Source organism: Solanum pennellii, chromosome 5 (genome assembly GCF_001406875.1).
Source record: "Solanum pennellii chromosome 5, SPENNV200".
In the NCBI taxonomy this organism is placed as follows: Eukaryota; Viridiplantae; Streptophyta; class Magnoliopsida; order Solanales; family Solanaceae; genus Solanum; species Solanum pennellii.
In genome coordinates, this window is record NC_028641.1 from 26199122 (window position 1) to 26215190 (window position 16069).

Here is a 16069-nt window from a genome sequence, read left to right on the forward strand (position 1 = left end):
ATCGGAAATAGACCAATCAAAAAAGGATATCTGTACAATATTTTAGTTTTGAGAGTATGCACACCCTTTTTGCCATGTCAGCTCTTGGGTGTGTTTATTCCATTTTAAAATAGTTTAGTAGGTAATAGGTACTAGTTAAGTTTAATTGTATCGCCGAGATTTCGATTATTGCTTAGGGATACTTATGTATCACGTCTTTGAGTTTTTGGCTAAAATGATCTCTCAACTATGATGAAAATCTAAAGTACATCCTTGTATCATAAAAGTGAACAAAAAATATCTTTGCACTATTCAAAAAATTGTAAGATTCATCCTTCTGTCTATTTTTTTTTAAGAAACTCAAGCCACCAACAAAAAAATGTGTCAAGTCGAATGAATATATGTACACACGATTAAGCTAGTCAAGTTGGGCGATTTTTTTAATTTTTAGAAATTGAGGATTAAAATATTCAGACAAAATATATTCAAATTCTAAATATTCTTTGTAAAATTTTTTGTCCAAATACAACTCCAGTTTTACAAATTGCAAACAAAGTAATTATTATTTAATTTCCACAACAGTTTGCCTACATAATTTCACTAAATTACCAATATTTTTATATATTGTTTAAAATGTGAATTGCATTGTCTATATAGTATATACGTACTATATATTTTTTTTATTAAAGAGAATCTCTAAATAGTTGCACATAATATTTTTAAAATAATTTTCTTGCATAATCTTTCATACAATTGGATCCTACTGTATAAATATTTCAAAACTTATGTATTGTTGCAAGTCAATTCACTTGATTATGCAGGAAAAAGAACATATAAACTAACAACACACTAAATTTAAATTATGAGAATAAAGTATGAAGAAGAGGGGAGGACCCTTTCCCGAGACAGGGAAGACCTTATTGTTAGGATGGCCTTATCCATATCTTTTTTTCTTTTTAGGTAATATTGATCTTCTCGATGTAGCTAAGACATGACCAAATTAAAAAAAAATTATCTGTTCAATTAATTTTTCAACAAAAATAGACTGAATGATGATTCTTGTTATTTTTTGGATAGTATAAGGATGTTTTTGCTCACTTAGATAATATAAGGATATACATTAAATTTGAGTCATACTTAAAGAATGATTTTAGCCAAAAACTTTCACTTCTTTATTATAAATTAATTATTTTATTGTATATATTTGAAACTAGATACAAAATTGGTCAAGAGATAATTGTAAATTTTATGAGAGAATGTACTAGATAACAGCGTTAGATTTTATGGAGTTTAGTGACGAAGAAAACAAAATAGTGAATCTATTAGCCAATTAGGTAGATAATGAAATTTTAACACTATTAGATTTATAAATAAATGAATATATTTGTTATATATTAAAAAGGGGAAAGGGTCTCATATATCTCTAAACTTTGTCATTTGGAGTTGATATATCCTTCGTTATGAAAGAGACTTATATATATAAACGACTTACATATATCCCTACCGTTACAAAATGAGTTCACATATACCCTTCATAACGGAAATTAAAAAATTAGTCTTAAATTTATATTTTTTTAAAAATTATTTAGGATAATATATATTAATTTTCTATTAAAGTTCAAGGTATGTTTTAATTTTTTTCATACATAAATTATTTTTGGACTTCTTTTATTATAATTATTTGAGTTTCTTATTCTTATTTTTTTTCTTTTATTCCTTAGTGTAAAAAAAATTTAACTTATTTTTTTTGTCTATATTGTATTAATTTTTGTATTCGAAAAAAATATTTGGTCATCTACAATAAGTTTTATAAGAATATTAGTGAAACATAAATAAATTTGATTATCAAAATAGTAATTCTAAATTAGTCATTGAAAAAAAAATCGAATAAATATGTTTGACGAGGATTAAATTTACTCATAAGGGATTATATTTTTTTAAAAAATAATTAAAAAATTAGATTAAATTATTTTTTTCATTTCTATTAGAAAAAAAGATATATAAATGTATATAAATTGAAATATATATAAGTCACTTTAGTACGTCAGCTTCAAATAAAAAAGTTTGGGGCATATTATATCCTTTTCCCTATTAAAAATAACAAATATATTTGTGTCTTAGAGATTCTTCGAGACATTGGGTGGTAAGAGATTCTTTGGGGCCCATTGTTTGGGAGTTGTTCTCTCCGTGAATCCTTGTTTATGGTGGAGTAAGTTATATATAATTTCCCCTTTTGTTGTTCATTTGTCTTGTGTTAGCTGCTACTTGTGCCCTCGATCTTTGAGTTATCTCTATATATATACATACATGTATGGATTTTTATCTATGATTTTGGTTATTTCTGTTGTTTCCATTCATGAAATATGGATGGATCAAATCCAAATGTTTGTTTACAATAATTGATAGGTAATTTTTATTAATTAATGATTATAAAGCTAACCTTCTTACCAGCTTGAGCATATGCTGCGTTTCCTTGTCCATCCATGTCTGATAACTACTTTTCTTGGATTCGTCCTTCTGGGGGGACTACCTTTCACCTTAGGTTTGGTGGCTTTCTGAATTGGTATATCCCACCCACTCTACTATTCCAAACCATACATCAATTAATCACTGATACTACATGTATAAACAATCCTTCCCCTCCAAAAGATTCACTAGTGATATCCACCTCTTGTTGACTACCAATTATTGCTTGTGATTTGTAAACCCTATCAATTAGCTTGGATAAACATAACCATGATAATCTATCATAACTATTTTCCACATCTAACCACATTAGTGGTCTTGGTTCTTAATATGATTTGTTGACACTTCTTCCCTTCACTAATCCAGCTTGATTTTACAGAAATAATTCAGTCTCAAACTGTACCTCATGCACCTTATAATATCTTGCACTCTTTCTATTTCCTGCAATATATTCTTACTGCATTGGGTCAGCGCTCTTGTGTGTGATCCAGTTGGTCTTCACTATGTCTAGGAAAGTTTCATTCTTAATAGTAGTGTTATTTCTAGAATAACATATCAAAGGGGGGCATGATCAGATCCACTTCTAATCAAGTGAGTAATGTCAACTACTCTCAAGTAATTGGTTGCCCAAACATCTTTTGGAAATACAATCCTCATTGATCTGACCATTGCACCATGCTCCCCTTGAAGCCTAAGTCATCTACTTCAACATGCTGTATACATTCTTGTATCTCCTCAACCCCAACAGTTAATCCACCATGTTTTTATTCAAGTGATGTAATAACATCAAACTCCAAAGACGTGCAATCATCCAAATGAAAAACTTTGAGGTGGTTTACATAAAGGAAGAAGAGAGTTCTCAAAAGTATTCTATTGTCCCATTTTATTTTATGTGAAAGTGTTAAAAAGAAAATCAAAAGATTTTTCTAACTTAAATCTTGATATGCCATAATAGTTTGAAATTGTAAAATCATATTATCAAGTTTAAAATAAAATCACATTGGCAAGTCCATTAGCACATTAGTGAAGCCTTCGGAGTTAAAACCGAGGAAAGAAGAGAAGAAAACTAATCGTTGATTTCATGAATAATAAGGCAGGAAGGAACATGAAGAATGATGGAATTGATTCTGCCAACATTTCTGCTTTACACTGTATCGATCTCTCCAGCCCTGACATTCATACCTCTGTTTCTCTCCTCAAACAGGTACCCCCCCCTCTCTCTCTCTCTTATATTTATACAGAGGCGGTTCCACATACAAAATTAGGGGTACATGTGCACCCCTTAACTTTGGAAAAAATCATGTGTATAACAGAAACTAGTAATATATATTATGCATTTGTATGTATTCATGTGTGCTTAATGAAGAAGAGTTATGATCTTTATTGGCTATTTATCGAGGCTGATGGTAGCATCTGTAAAAGAACAACTTACCATATAACGTTTGAGGAGAATGAATGAGCTGTGTTGTGAAATTCACCTGAATTAGATACAAAGAGTCTAGGTTCCTTCTTTTTATCTAAAAACACCATTTTCCGAATAGTCTATATTTTTTAGGAGATTTAATCTGTTGGACAAATTGAAATTTCTGTTAAAACATGGAATCAACAATTAGTTTGAAGCCCTCTCTTTGTCCGTTACTTACTTTCACTTTAAGTCATCCATTCTGCTCCCATCTAAAGTGATGCTAGGCTGCTTCACAGAGGTGCACTTCGCTCCACCACATGATGAACATGTTTTAAGCTAACTACATGTCGAGCGTCTGACCAGAGCATGTGGTCACTCGTTCCTCACTTGTTTGAAAGAGCTTCAGATTGGATTCAACACTAGCTCTTTCCGGCCTTCACTAGCTCTTTGCTTGCTTTTCAACTAACTAGTGTTCGCAGTGGAAGTTCTCTTAATCATCTCATTGTTGTCCTGTCAAAACCTTTCAACATGAAGATTATTTTCTTTCCACCTAGCAGGAAATTACCAAACTGTAAATGATCAAACGTTGTCTCTCAGACAATATTTCCCCAAGTTCCCGCCCCCTGCAAAGGATAGGACCTTTATTAACTACATTTTATAGAATCACCACTATCTCTCCTTTTTTGGTCACATTTCCTTTCTTTCATCGTCATTTGTTTTCCATTGAGATATCTTATTGCTCCATTAGCTCATATGTGTTTGCTATTGGTCACAGGCTTGCTTAGATTCGGGATTTTTCTATGTTGTCAATCATGGTATTAGCCAGGAGTTTATGGATGAGGTTTTCGCTCAAAGCAAAAAGCTCTTTGATCTTCCTTTGGAAGAGAAGATGAAGCTTCTTAGAAATGAAAAACATCGGGGCTACACTCCTAGTCTAGATGAACATTTGGATCCTGACAATCAAATAAATGGTATGTATCTATCATCTCTCTTGTTCTTATTATTGTTGGATTAGAGTTAGAGGGGATATTTGCCTTATTACTACCCAATGTTCACTGCACTACCAGTAGGATTAAACTAATTAAGATGCCCAAAATAGATGTTCTTACAAACAAAAGATAACAATTCTCATCTAGACACCTACCTGAGAGAGAAAGAGTCAGAGAGAATGCTCATAGGTGTAGGATGGTTAGACTCTGATTCTCTTTACTCTCGCAGTATAAGAAATATAAGTATCTTATCATAGAACAGTGTGAAAAGCTACTTAAGCAGAGGCTACCAAGTGATTAGTCAAGATAGAGCTCACACAATAGTTGTCTGTATTATCTGAAAATGAGAATAGTGATGCATGCTTTTTATTCATATTGAATGGTATATGGTTTACTATCTTGTGTGAGGTCTTCCCATTACAAAGTTTTTATGTGTTATTAATACACTATTTACTGGATTGCAGGTAGCTGCATTCACACTGTAATATCTGCATTTGTCTTTTCACTTTCTTTAATAACTGTATGGCATTGGAATAACAAGTAGGAAAAAGCTACTTCTTCACTTAGTTGGCTGCTTTTTGATGGGCCTTAGGTGACTATAAGGAGGGATATTACATTGGTGTTGAAGTACCTGAAGATGATCCTGAAGCTCAGAGACCATTTTATGGGTCAAATGTGTGGCCTACTGCAGGTAACTTTCGAGGGGTTTCTAGTCATTTACCTGAGGAATACACAATGACCTTCCTAAACGTCAATATTTTATGAAGCACTTAGAAGTTAAATTGGTTAGTATTCTGAAAGGTACCTTGCCTGGATGGAAGGAAACTATGAAGAAGTATCATCAAGAGGCACTGTGAGTTACTGTCTTCCAATCATATTCTTTATATTTTATACGTTCTCATTATCTTGTTAATGAGCATATTGCATTAGATCTTCAAGATTGTCTTGTCCCCTGCATTTCTCATTTTTCCATCATTTTGCTTCCTTTCTTTGGCCTGCATCAGTGAGGTGACAAAAGCAGTATCAAGGCTCATAGCCCTTGCACTTGATCTTGATGTTGACTTTTTTGATCGGCCAGAGTTTCTTGGCAGACCAATTGCTACTTTGCGCCTACTGCATTATGAAGGTAAATATGGGGAAATATCACCAGAGCCATCATGCTTTTCTATTTAAAGTGAACTGATAATTTGATTTCATGTCAAACTAGGCAAACTTTCTGATCCATCAAATGGAATTTTTGGAGCTGGTGCACATTCTGACTATGGTCTGATAACTCTTTTGGCCACAGATGATGTCTCTGGCCTTCAGGTAAATCATTAAAGTACTTCCAATTTTCTAGATATATTCTTCATTGTTGATGTGGAGCATTAACTCTTAAAAGTCTTTCAGATATGCAAGGATAAGGATGCAAAGCCTCAGATTTGGGAGTATGTGCCACCATTGAAAGGGTGAGACATAATAAGCTTCTTAGTTCTATCCTCTAATATTGTAAGTAGATCACAAGTTATAACTTGGAAGGTCTGATATTGCTTAGAAACATGTCTTTTCCTGCAGTATCCAACAAAGGCAGCATGCCTTTTGTTAACAATATTAACGTCAAGTCTAAATCATCTACAAAGTGAAATAGAAGTTTCTGCCCTCTATAATCTAATGGACAAATTAGTTTGCAGCAGAAATTATGGGGATATTGTGATTGACATTCTACTTACAGTGCTTTTGTAGTGAATCTTGGTGATATGCTTGAGCGCTGGAGCAATGGTGTTTTCAGGTAATATATAATCATTCTGCATGTTGAGAATTTAAGTAGATCAGAAGTCTGGCAATATTGGTTTCACTATCTTTCTAAAAGTACCATATAATCCCCAGTCCCCAAATTTTTTGGCAATTTTTTCTAATATCACTAAGTTCATTCTATTCTAAAAATTACGCTAATCGTACTATTTTTCTTGTCAGCTAACTTTTTGCTCTTCTGTTCAGATCAACACTGCATCGGGTCCTTGCAAATGGTCAAGAAAGATTTTCTGTAAGCCCTTGAATGGTTTTTGGATGCTTTCATATTGAAATATTATAAATGGCGTAATCATTTAAAGAGAGTTGTTCAATTTTACTATCAAACCTTTTAGAAGAGTACTTATTAACCCCGGAAAGAAATGTCTTTAGAATGTTATAATATAATGTATTTGTCTAATTATATAAGTGAATGGAAGGAGATCTTTTATGGTCACTATATGTGATATAACTTGTTCAAAAGAAAGAAGATAATTAGCTCTTATGGAAATGGGAGAACAAATGATTTTGTCACTCTTCTTCATGTTGTGCAGATTGCATATTTTATGGAGCCAAGTCACGACTGTCTTGTTGAATGCTTGCCAACCTGCCAATCAAAAGTCAACCCACCGAGGCAAGTAATATATGCCTAAATGCGGCACAAAACTAAGCTATCGTTTGCTCATACATTTCTAAATAGTTTTGGAAAATTATATCTGATGAAGTTTGGATTGAAGTTTGAACGTGTATTTGTCCGTAGTTTTTGAAAACATATTTCATTGGTTTTTTAAAAATATGAGATTTGCTTGTTAGAAATCCTTTATGTCCTCAGTACTTTTGCTTAATGAAGTTGTTGTCTGGTTGCTGTTCTATCAGGTATCCTCCAATCAAATGCGAGACGTACTTGCTCCAACGTTACAAAGACACTCATGCTGATAGAAATTCTTACAAATGAGATTCTTGGTAACTGGTAAAATACAAATGGCGCCGCACATTTCTTGCACATATTATAATGGCGAATAATGTTGGACTGGCTTGTGGTTTAATCTGTATCTGCAGTTACTTGAGAATGTGTGATAGAATTGTATAATGGTTTATAGTTTGAATATTCACCATGTAGGTAGTAGTACATTTATACAACTTTGCTGTCTTTTGCTATCCACTCATCCACTTTTGTAAAGGAGGGAACAACTATTGTTGAAAGACTTCTATACAGATAATACTTTTTAGTTTTTAATTTTAGAAGAATGAGTCTTTCCTATATGCAATGATGAAGATGGAGTACTTGGGATCAACAAAATTCTAAAACTACGGAACCCAACTGGTTTCTACCGGGAGAACAAGATCCGGAGCAATGACTCCAACAGTTTGGATTGAAAATGGGAGTGATACTGTTGAAGAATGTCAAGGACATATGTAGATTTTCTAGGGTTTGAAAAATGAAACTTCAGATTAGTTCTCTTAATATCCATTCAAAAATGAAGTTTTAGAATTTTCTGTTATCATAAATGGTCTTTCTATTTTTGCTCCTTTATTTCTATCTAATTTTTATATGATTTTACTATAGTTGTCAATTGTCGTAGTCTAAATACAAAATAAAAGTAAAGAAAAAACTCGAAAATATTTTTAAGTATTAAAGAAATATGGCTATTGAACCATTAAATTGACCTTCCTTTCTTTTTATCAGAATGACTCATCGAAAAAATTCTACGTAAGCCATATCTATTAGAAATATCGTTTGTATTACTTGAGTGACTTTGTATTTGAAATGACGATAGTAAGTGGCTCTATAGATGAAGTAATAATGGTACAACGACTCACTTGCTTTAAGATTAATATTGTTAGTTAAATGGACGGATGAACTAGTAACTTAAGTAAATGATAGGTGTTGAATTGTATTTTTGTTTTTCTATAAAACAATGTCCAAGATCACTAATAGTGTTGTCTAGATCACGATACATCATCAAATATCTAAAACAATAGGAAGAATCAGCCCAACCAACTTACCAACTCTAGGAACATAGATACAACCCTCAATCCTCAAGATGCCCTCTGGATCTAAGGTCGCCTTCCTAGCCTCAACGATAAGGACCCTGTCCCGAATCACCTTTACTGCGGATCCTCAAATTGTTGGGCCAAAATCTGCTCGAGCAAGGACAATCTAGCCTCCACACATGTAAGTACTCTTCCCAACTAAGAAATATCAAGCATAATCATCTAATTGGGTAAGGAATGAATGGCTAAAGTCATAGGTCTCTCCTCCACATCTAGGAAATCCAAACTCTCCATGCTTATCGTCAAAGGCGGATCTAGGATTTGGAGGTCCTTGGTGCCATGTTGTTTAAGTAAAGCGGGTCGATTGCTTTAATTTTGAGTTATAATCGAGTTAATTATCTTTTTTCGATTTTTATAAACAAATCAATTAAACATGCATGTTGGTAATATTTTCTTTTAGATACTAAATAAGCAATTCAATGTTTATTTCTTTTTAGGAATTAGTGGCTTTATTCGCTGAAACTTTGAGGAAAAAAAAGAATTTTCATTCTAAAGTTTGAGTTTTTATAAACTATCTAATAGTGTTAACTTAATATATTGAATTTATGCGTTGTTGCAAAATATAACAAAGAGACTACAAATTTTAGTTCAATCTAGTCATCCTACTTACCAAGAACGTTGGTGAAGATCGAAAGAACTTTCAAATTAAAAGAACTCTAATAATAATATTCACTATTTTTACAAACTTATATTTTTTTAAAATTACCATTTAAATATATTATTAATAATATTTATGTCACGTTCATAATTCAATACTCATTAATTAATAAAAGAATAAACACGAGACACTCATATCAAAAGATTAATAATTAGTGAAAGAAAAAGTAAAGAAACTTAAGAATTAATTATGGTGAATAAGAATCAATTAGAATTAATAAAAAATACTGATAAATAAATAAGAATGAACGGAAGTAAAAAAAAAAAAGCTTCACACATTAATAAAAATGACAAAAAAAAGAGAAAAAAAGAAAGAAAGAAAAAGGTGAATAAAAATGACCAAAAAAAAAAGGAAAAAAGAGAAAGAAAAAGCTTCACTTCCAAAAAAAATTAATGTTGCAGACGAGGTTCAATCCCACACTACATGTGTGGCACATGGCCTACTTTGCCAATTAAACTATTTACCATACTGTTTAGTGGGTGGCAAAGAAACTATATATTAACTTTCTTATACATATATACATGTATATACAAAGTTTTTTTCCGAGATCAGTCGGTGTCGTGGCATCCCCACGAGTACCCATAGATCCGTCCCTACAGTTACCGTCTTGCAACTCTAAGTGTATGTACCACAGTAATCTTGCTCGGGTGATAGAGTATAGAAACGTCGTAGTCCTTTTGTAACTCAATTTACTTGTCTATCTCATATTAAGGTACCTTGCTGAAGATATAATAAAGGCTACGATGATTGGTGAATACATCAAAGAGAACTCCATAAAAAGTGGTGCCACCAAATCTTCAACTCGAAGACTACTAGCGTAGCTCCATGTCATGAGTGACTTAATTCTTCTCATTAAGGTTCACCTGCCTGAAAATATAATAATTAATAACTCTACCATGTTGCATCAAGACACAACCTAGGCCAACATCAAAAGCATCACAGTCGATGAGAGACGAAGATCGAACCTGTGAAAATAGCATATCTAATGTATCCGCCTCCAGCCTCCCTAGAAAAACATACATATAATTGCATCCACCTCAACCATCCGATTTTTCTGCACAAGGACCACCTCTAGTACCTTGGGGACCACTTCTAATCGACTGAACCAGAGCCCTGGGGCCTAAACTTGTTGGCCTTACCTTCTATGATGCTGAGTGTAGGGCACTCTTGAGAAAAGTGACCTATTACACCACACTTGCAACAACCTCTAATAGAACTGCCCCTCTGAGATGTTTTGACTGAACCTGACTGGACACCATACCTAAATACCTTGATTGTGCACTCTGAGAAGTCTAAACCATCAGATTGTTACCACTTGTGCCATCATTTATAATCTTTAGGACTGTCTAAACCGGCATACTAAGACTAGAATTGTTGTAGATAACCTCGACCTTAGAACCCTTTTCCAGGAGACTGGGACCTGCTGAAACCACTCTGACAATGGGGCCTGTTGTTGATTCCCTCAATGATGTGTACATGGTAAACTATATGTAGAAATGAAGAACCCAAAGCCATTATTTTCTTTGTCTCCAAACACTACTAGAAAAGTACAAATTACTTGGGGATTTATATACGAATTATATATGAGAATTCACAGGTAACGTTACCTGTGAATTTTCTTACCAAAAATTTTAAAAGGTAAAACTTCCTAGGTAATTATAACACACAGATTTTATAATCTCCAAATAAATCATATAGGGATTTTCAAAATCGCAATGTAAATTACTTACGGATTTTCTTGCAAAATTATTAAAGTTTGCATGTGTTATAAAACCATTGAATTGTGGATGTTTCTTTTCATCATCAACATAACGTAATGAACCTATTTGTTGCTCCCTAGTATACACGCAAGTGTACGTGGTTGCGCAAGTAATAGAATATCTTTTGAAATGAGTTATCGTTCTCAAGGGACTTATGATCAACTTATTTTCACACTCAAATCCACAATTAAAGAGAAAATAACTACTTCGCAGATTGAATGTTTTATGGTTAACTAAGACTATTATGGACTGAATTTGAAGTAAACAATGGTGAACAACTTTAATGTAATGTTTCAGGCAAGATCAAAAGCAATTTCAGAACTACAACATATAACGAATGTCATGCATCATAATATCGGCTTAGAACTACTTTAGTTGTCAAATTACTGGTTTATAGGGTTGATAGTATGATCCGGGTTAACCACTTCTCGTCGCCTACCCAAGTTAGCTATCTCACTATATCGTTGATCGGGGATAAATAAACTAACTGGCGAGCATTTATATTTCATCCCATTTCGTAACCAAGCAAGGTGTTCGTCTTTTGGGCGTCACTCCTGAACACTAATCTCCTCAATTAAATGGGTGGACCGAGCTCTCTAAATTCTCTGGTCTATCTAATCTCTCCTATGGTCAATTCAAGATTTAGACACTAGATTTATCCCTAGATGGTCAGTCAAGAAATAGTAAAACAAGAATATAAAAGTAATTTGAATTGACAACCGAAGATTAATTCATAAAGCTTCAAATACTCAACAATCAATACGTAGTTGCAGCCCCAGAACTAGGGCGTTTAGCTAGTCATGCTCATAATAATCAAGAAAATGTAATTTTTCATAAACAAATCCGTAAAATAGAAGAGTTAGGATGACTACAAACTTGATTCTTGCCCTTGCACACTTAATAATTTTTGAACCCCCACAATGGCAGCCCTAGGATCTATTTATAGTAGTAGATAGAGTTCAACAAAAATCCTATTCAAATTAGAACTCGTAGTTAATGTTTAAAATTTGGAAAAGTCGAAATTTACTTGGGGCAGCGTGCCTCCATCGCGCCTAGCACATTCTGGTACTCAGGTAATGCTTGGCGCGGTGCGCCATCATCGCGTCCGGACACATTCTCTGAGCGTATAGCCTTCGCGCGCCGCGCCTCAACAATAGTTCTAAGCGACAAGCCCTGGCGCGGCACGCCTGCCAGTGCGCCTCGCCTAGGTGCTTCCACACTTTGTCATTTTTTCCACTTCCGTCTCTTTTCCTTGTTTTTCTTCGCTCTAGCTCCAATTTTTTCGAGAGTTCTTGAAATTACTGATCATGTGTGTAAGTTGTTAATCAACCCAATCAACCACAAAATGAAGCTAATAACTAAAGATTGTCTTTTAACAACACTAAAACATGGGCAACTATCAACTACTTAGGCATATAAATATGCCTGAGATCACTATTTAATGTAAGTATTAAAGTTGTACTAATATATTTTGTTAAAAGATGTAAATTTATGTTTTTCTAAATCCTATAAAAGCTATCTTTTACCCTTGTGAAATAAACAATCGAATAGATTTATACTTTTCATCACTATTTTGTCTCCCTATATTATTTACTATTCTTATATTTTTCTCTTGTTTTACAACATGTTATCATCATGAGTCTCTAACCATCTGAGAACTACTTAATTCAGAATTATTTTTCCCCTAAAAGTTAATCATTTTTCCGTTAGAGTCAGGTATACAAATAAATGTTTATAACATCTACAATAGGACTTGCATAAATCTTTGATATGCAATTTAATTAAAGCATTTATGACTTGATTGGGTATTATTATGATACTTTACTAAGCATAATTGTCACGATTTGAGAGTATATCCTAGAAGATATGGTATTCTCAAATCGTGGCACGGCGTACTTGACCTCTCAGAGGTCTTGTACAAGCCTTTGACATTATTCATTGCATATATGTATAAAAAGTAGTGCAGAATTAAAACTTTTCATACGAAATAGTAATACTTCAAAATATCGCTTTTATAGAAAATCATAAAGAAAGTCTAAGTCTCAGAGTCGCCATCTTAGACACACGAATATCTTGGGTCACGACCCATACATCAATATATAGAAATATCTAAGTCTATTACTATACTTTTAACAAAGAAAACTAAACATAGTGACGTCCTCGAATCTATTGAGGACATTACCCCAAATTTGCTTGAATGAATACTAATCCAAGATCCACTTCAAAGACTCCTCTCAAATGCCACCTACACCTTTAGAGATAATATAAAATATATGGAATTAGTACATTAGAATGCACTAAGTATGGTATAATGCAATAAAATCATGCTAAAAGGACATTTGTATAAAACATGCTCTTTTTAAGTAAAACTTCATGAAACAAGTATAAGAATCACTTACAAGTCTACATAAGAATATATAAGTCACATTCCACAATATAACATCAAGATCACTTCAAATCACATAAACATGAGACACTCCTACCAAAGGTTATTCTAAGGCTCACTTGAGTGAGTTAGAAGTGACCGCCCATACAAACCTTTCGCACACACCTAAGTGATCCTAAAGATTACCTAAGATAAGATTATTCCCATTTCATATATTTAACTCCCTACCTAGAATTACTCTAAGACTCACCTATGTAAGACATGAAGAGAACACCCATACACCTTCTCTAAGCCTACCTAAGCAATCCTTAAACTTACTTTAGATAAGTACCTTTTCATTAACATGCATTTAACTAAATCATTAGGTTCATTAAACAATTTAAGAGACATTCAACACTTAAAGACTTTCACATATTGGTATCGGAGAAGACCTAGGTAACCTACATACTAACATCTTCAAAACCTACTCGTGCAATGTCTAGATAGCGTCTCATTCCACTACCTAAACTTTGTAGTACTTCTCCAACACTAGCATGTATCCCACATGATAAGAATAGGCAATAACCGACATAGTATATACTAGCTAGGTATGGAATCCGAAGTCAATCCTACTCCGATGGAGGGTGTTATACTTGCCAATGGTAGAACTAAGACACATCCCATGTAGGCACATGGTTAAGGAATATCAAGAGTTTCTTTGTACTCTAGTATCATCTTAAATAGAGATACTCCCCAAGCATACTCACTCGGTGCTAGCCTTTGTTCTCATAGAATACTTCAATCTAAGGAGTATATGAATAGGTAATATATAGAAGTCACAACCACTTCATAATACACCTCACCAAAGGGGGTCCACTAGGGCTGCCGCTCAATGGTCAAATAGGATAGCTCAATGAATTTATTAAGGATGATTTCATGTCGTTCCAACAAACTAATCCCTAAGTCCATCACTCACACAAGAAGGATACCTTTACAGCTTTCAACTTCAAGAATATCATAACCTTCTATCTACGTTGAAGGTTCCACATAAATGACCATCTTAACAATGTTCAAGGTCACATTTCAATCATACATACACATTCATGACAAAGGTGCTTTAGCCTACTAAGTCAAGGATCATATTCACATTCTTTATGTATAAAGTAAGGGACATAGATCTACCAAAACAAGACACACTTCATTATCATCTTATCACATGTACAATATCATTCAAGTAACACATGGGATCAACTTAGTATGGTTTCAAGTCACCCTACACACACTTCTATAGAAACATCAAGATAACATCATAATGTTCATATAGTCAACTAGGAAGATTCACACTTCACCATCAAGTATACACATATAAGGCATCACTATAGTCTATCATGATCACATATAATCAATTAGAAGAACACATACTTTGACTTCACATATACACGTAAGTCATATAGACCTTCACAATGATCACATATCCAAGTTAGAACATGATAATATCATAATTCATAAAGTAACGCCGACAAGGCCACATTCTTTCACAATTCATAGCAGATAAGCACCGCCACCATAAGTGGACCATACCAAACATCACTATTGAAATACCTTATACTACACAATATAGAGAAGGTTAGGTCAACATACCACCATTCCATTCACTACAACTTCAATCCATAGTCAATTTAATCCATAAATGCTCTTACCAATAGTCATGATCACCAATTCAACCCAATAATCACAATATACAATTAATCCAACAAGACCAAATAAGAAAATCATCAAATTAGGACATCCTATATACAATTCTACCATAATTTGTACATATTTCAATAGCCCAACATATTCTAAATAAAAATCAATACAATTGAGGCATGATCAAATCACCCATAATATAGTCAAAATTAGGATTTCATGATTTGCATGGGTTAATAATAAATTTGAACTAAAATCATTCAATTAACATCAATTATATCAGAAATCATTGATTCAAATTATTTTATGCACAAACCCATGGCTAGAATTCAAAATAGAAGAATTCCTATTTTTGATCATCTTTGAAAACCATTGAAATTGACTCCTTGAAAAAAGAGGATTCAAGGATGAAACACCATACCTTAATTGTGAATAAAAGTCCACTAAATTGATGAAGAAAACTTGGAAAATATGTCTTCTTCCTTGGAGCTTCAAATCTTCATCAATGGAGTTTTTTAGAGAGAAAAAATGGAGAGGTTTTATTTTGGACTTGAGGGTTTTGATTTGAATGGTGAATTAGGGTTAAAAAGGCTCAATAACCGACTATAATTAGTCCCCAAAATACCCTGTACTTATAAGACCTTTTAACCAAGTCAAACTCAACTTAAAATTTTGGAGTTATTGTAGGAAAACAAGTCCGTGACGCGGAGCTACTCCCACACGATTCTTGAAAATAATTTTTGAAACAGTAGAGTTCGCCTTGTGTCCTCGACTCAGACAAAAATTTGGCCCCTCATGAACCAAGTCCGCAACTCGGGCTGGTTCCCTCCATGTGTAATTTGTTGTAGCCTTGGGCAGATTGCTAGCCCAAGGTTGGGTCCTCCTGAAGGACCTCTATGGCGGTCCTTGGGGAGTCATGCCCAGATATTTCAACCC

The 16069-nt window shown here is 33.5% G+C and overlaps 1 protein-coding gene across 7 annotated transcripts; it reads left to right on the forward strand.

The window, feature by feature from the left end:
- The first annotated feature begins 2048 nt into the window (after positions 1–2048).
- Positions 2049–7867, forward strand: LOC107018459 (2-oxoglutarate-Fe(II) type oxidoreductase hxnY-like). 7 transcript variants are annotated; one of them, XM_015218944.2, is made up of 12 exons: positions 2049–2188; positions 3539–3649; positions 4626–4821; positions 5432–5530; positions 5641–5692; positions 5844–5965; positions 6047–6147; positions 6229–6287; positions 6551–6607; positions 6817–6862; positions 7161–7240; positions 7483–7867. In XM_015218944.2, the coding sequence occupies exons 2-12, from the start codon at positions 3551–3553 to the stop codon at positions 7559–7561; spliced, it is 990 nt and encodes a 329-aa protein (XP_015074430.1). In that variant the 5' UTR covers positions 2049–2188; positions 3539–3550; the 3' UTR covers positions 7562–7867. The 7 variants fall into 7 exon arrangements, with proteins under 7 accessions (XP_015074430.1, XP_027773061.1, XP_015074431.1 ...); XM_015218945.2 differs by having other exon boundaries at positions 2058–2188; positions 3543–3649; XM_015218946.2 differs by lacking the exon at positions 2049–2188 and adding an exon at positions 2195–2288 and having other exon boundaries at positions 3543–3649.
- The last annotated feature ends 8202 nt before the right edge of the window (positions 7868–16069 follow it).

Excerpts from the sequence above, each read along its gene's own strand:
- LOC107018459 (XM_015218944.2), top strand. The coding sequence starts at position 3,551 with ATGAAGAATGATGGAATTGATTCTGCCAACATTTCTGCTTTACACTGT. Across the intron at positions 5,966-6,046 it reads GCGCCTACTGCATTATGAAG|GCAAACTTTCTGATCCATCA; the intron begins GTAAATATGGGG and ends ATGTCAAACTAG. Across the intron at positions 7,241-7,482 it reads TCAAAAGTCAACCCACCGAG|GTATCCTCCAATCAAATGCG; the intron begins GCAAGTAATATA and ends CTGTTCTATCAG.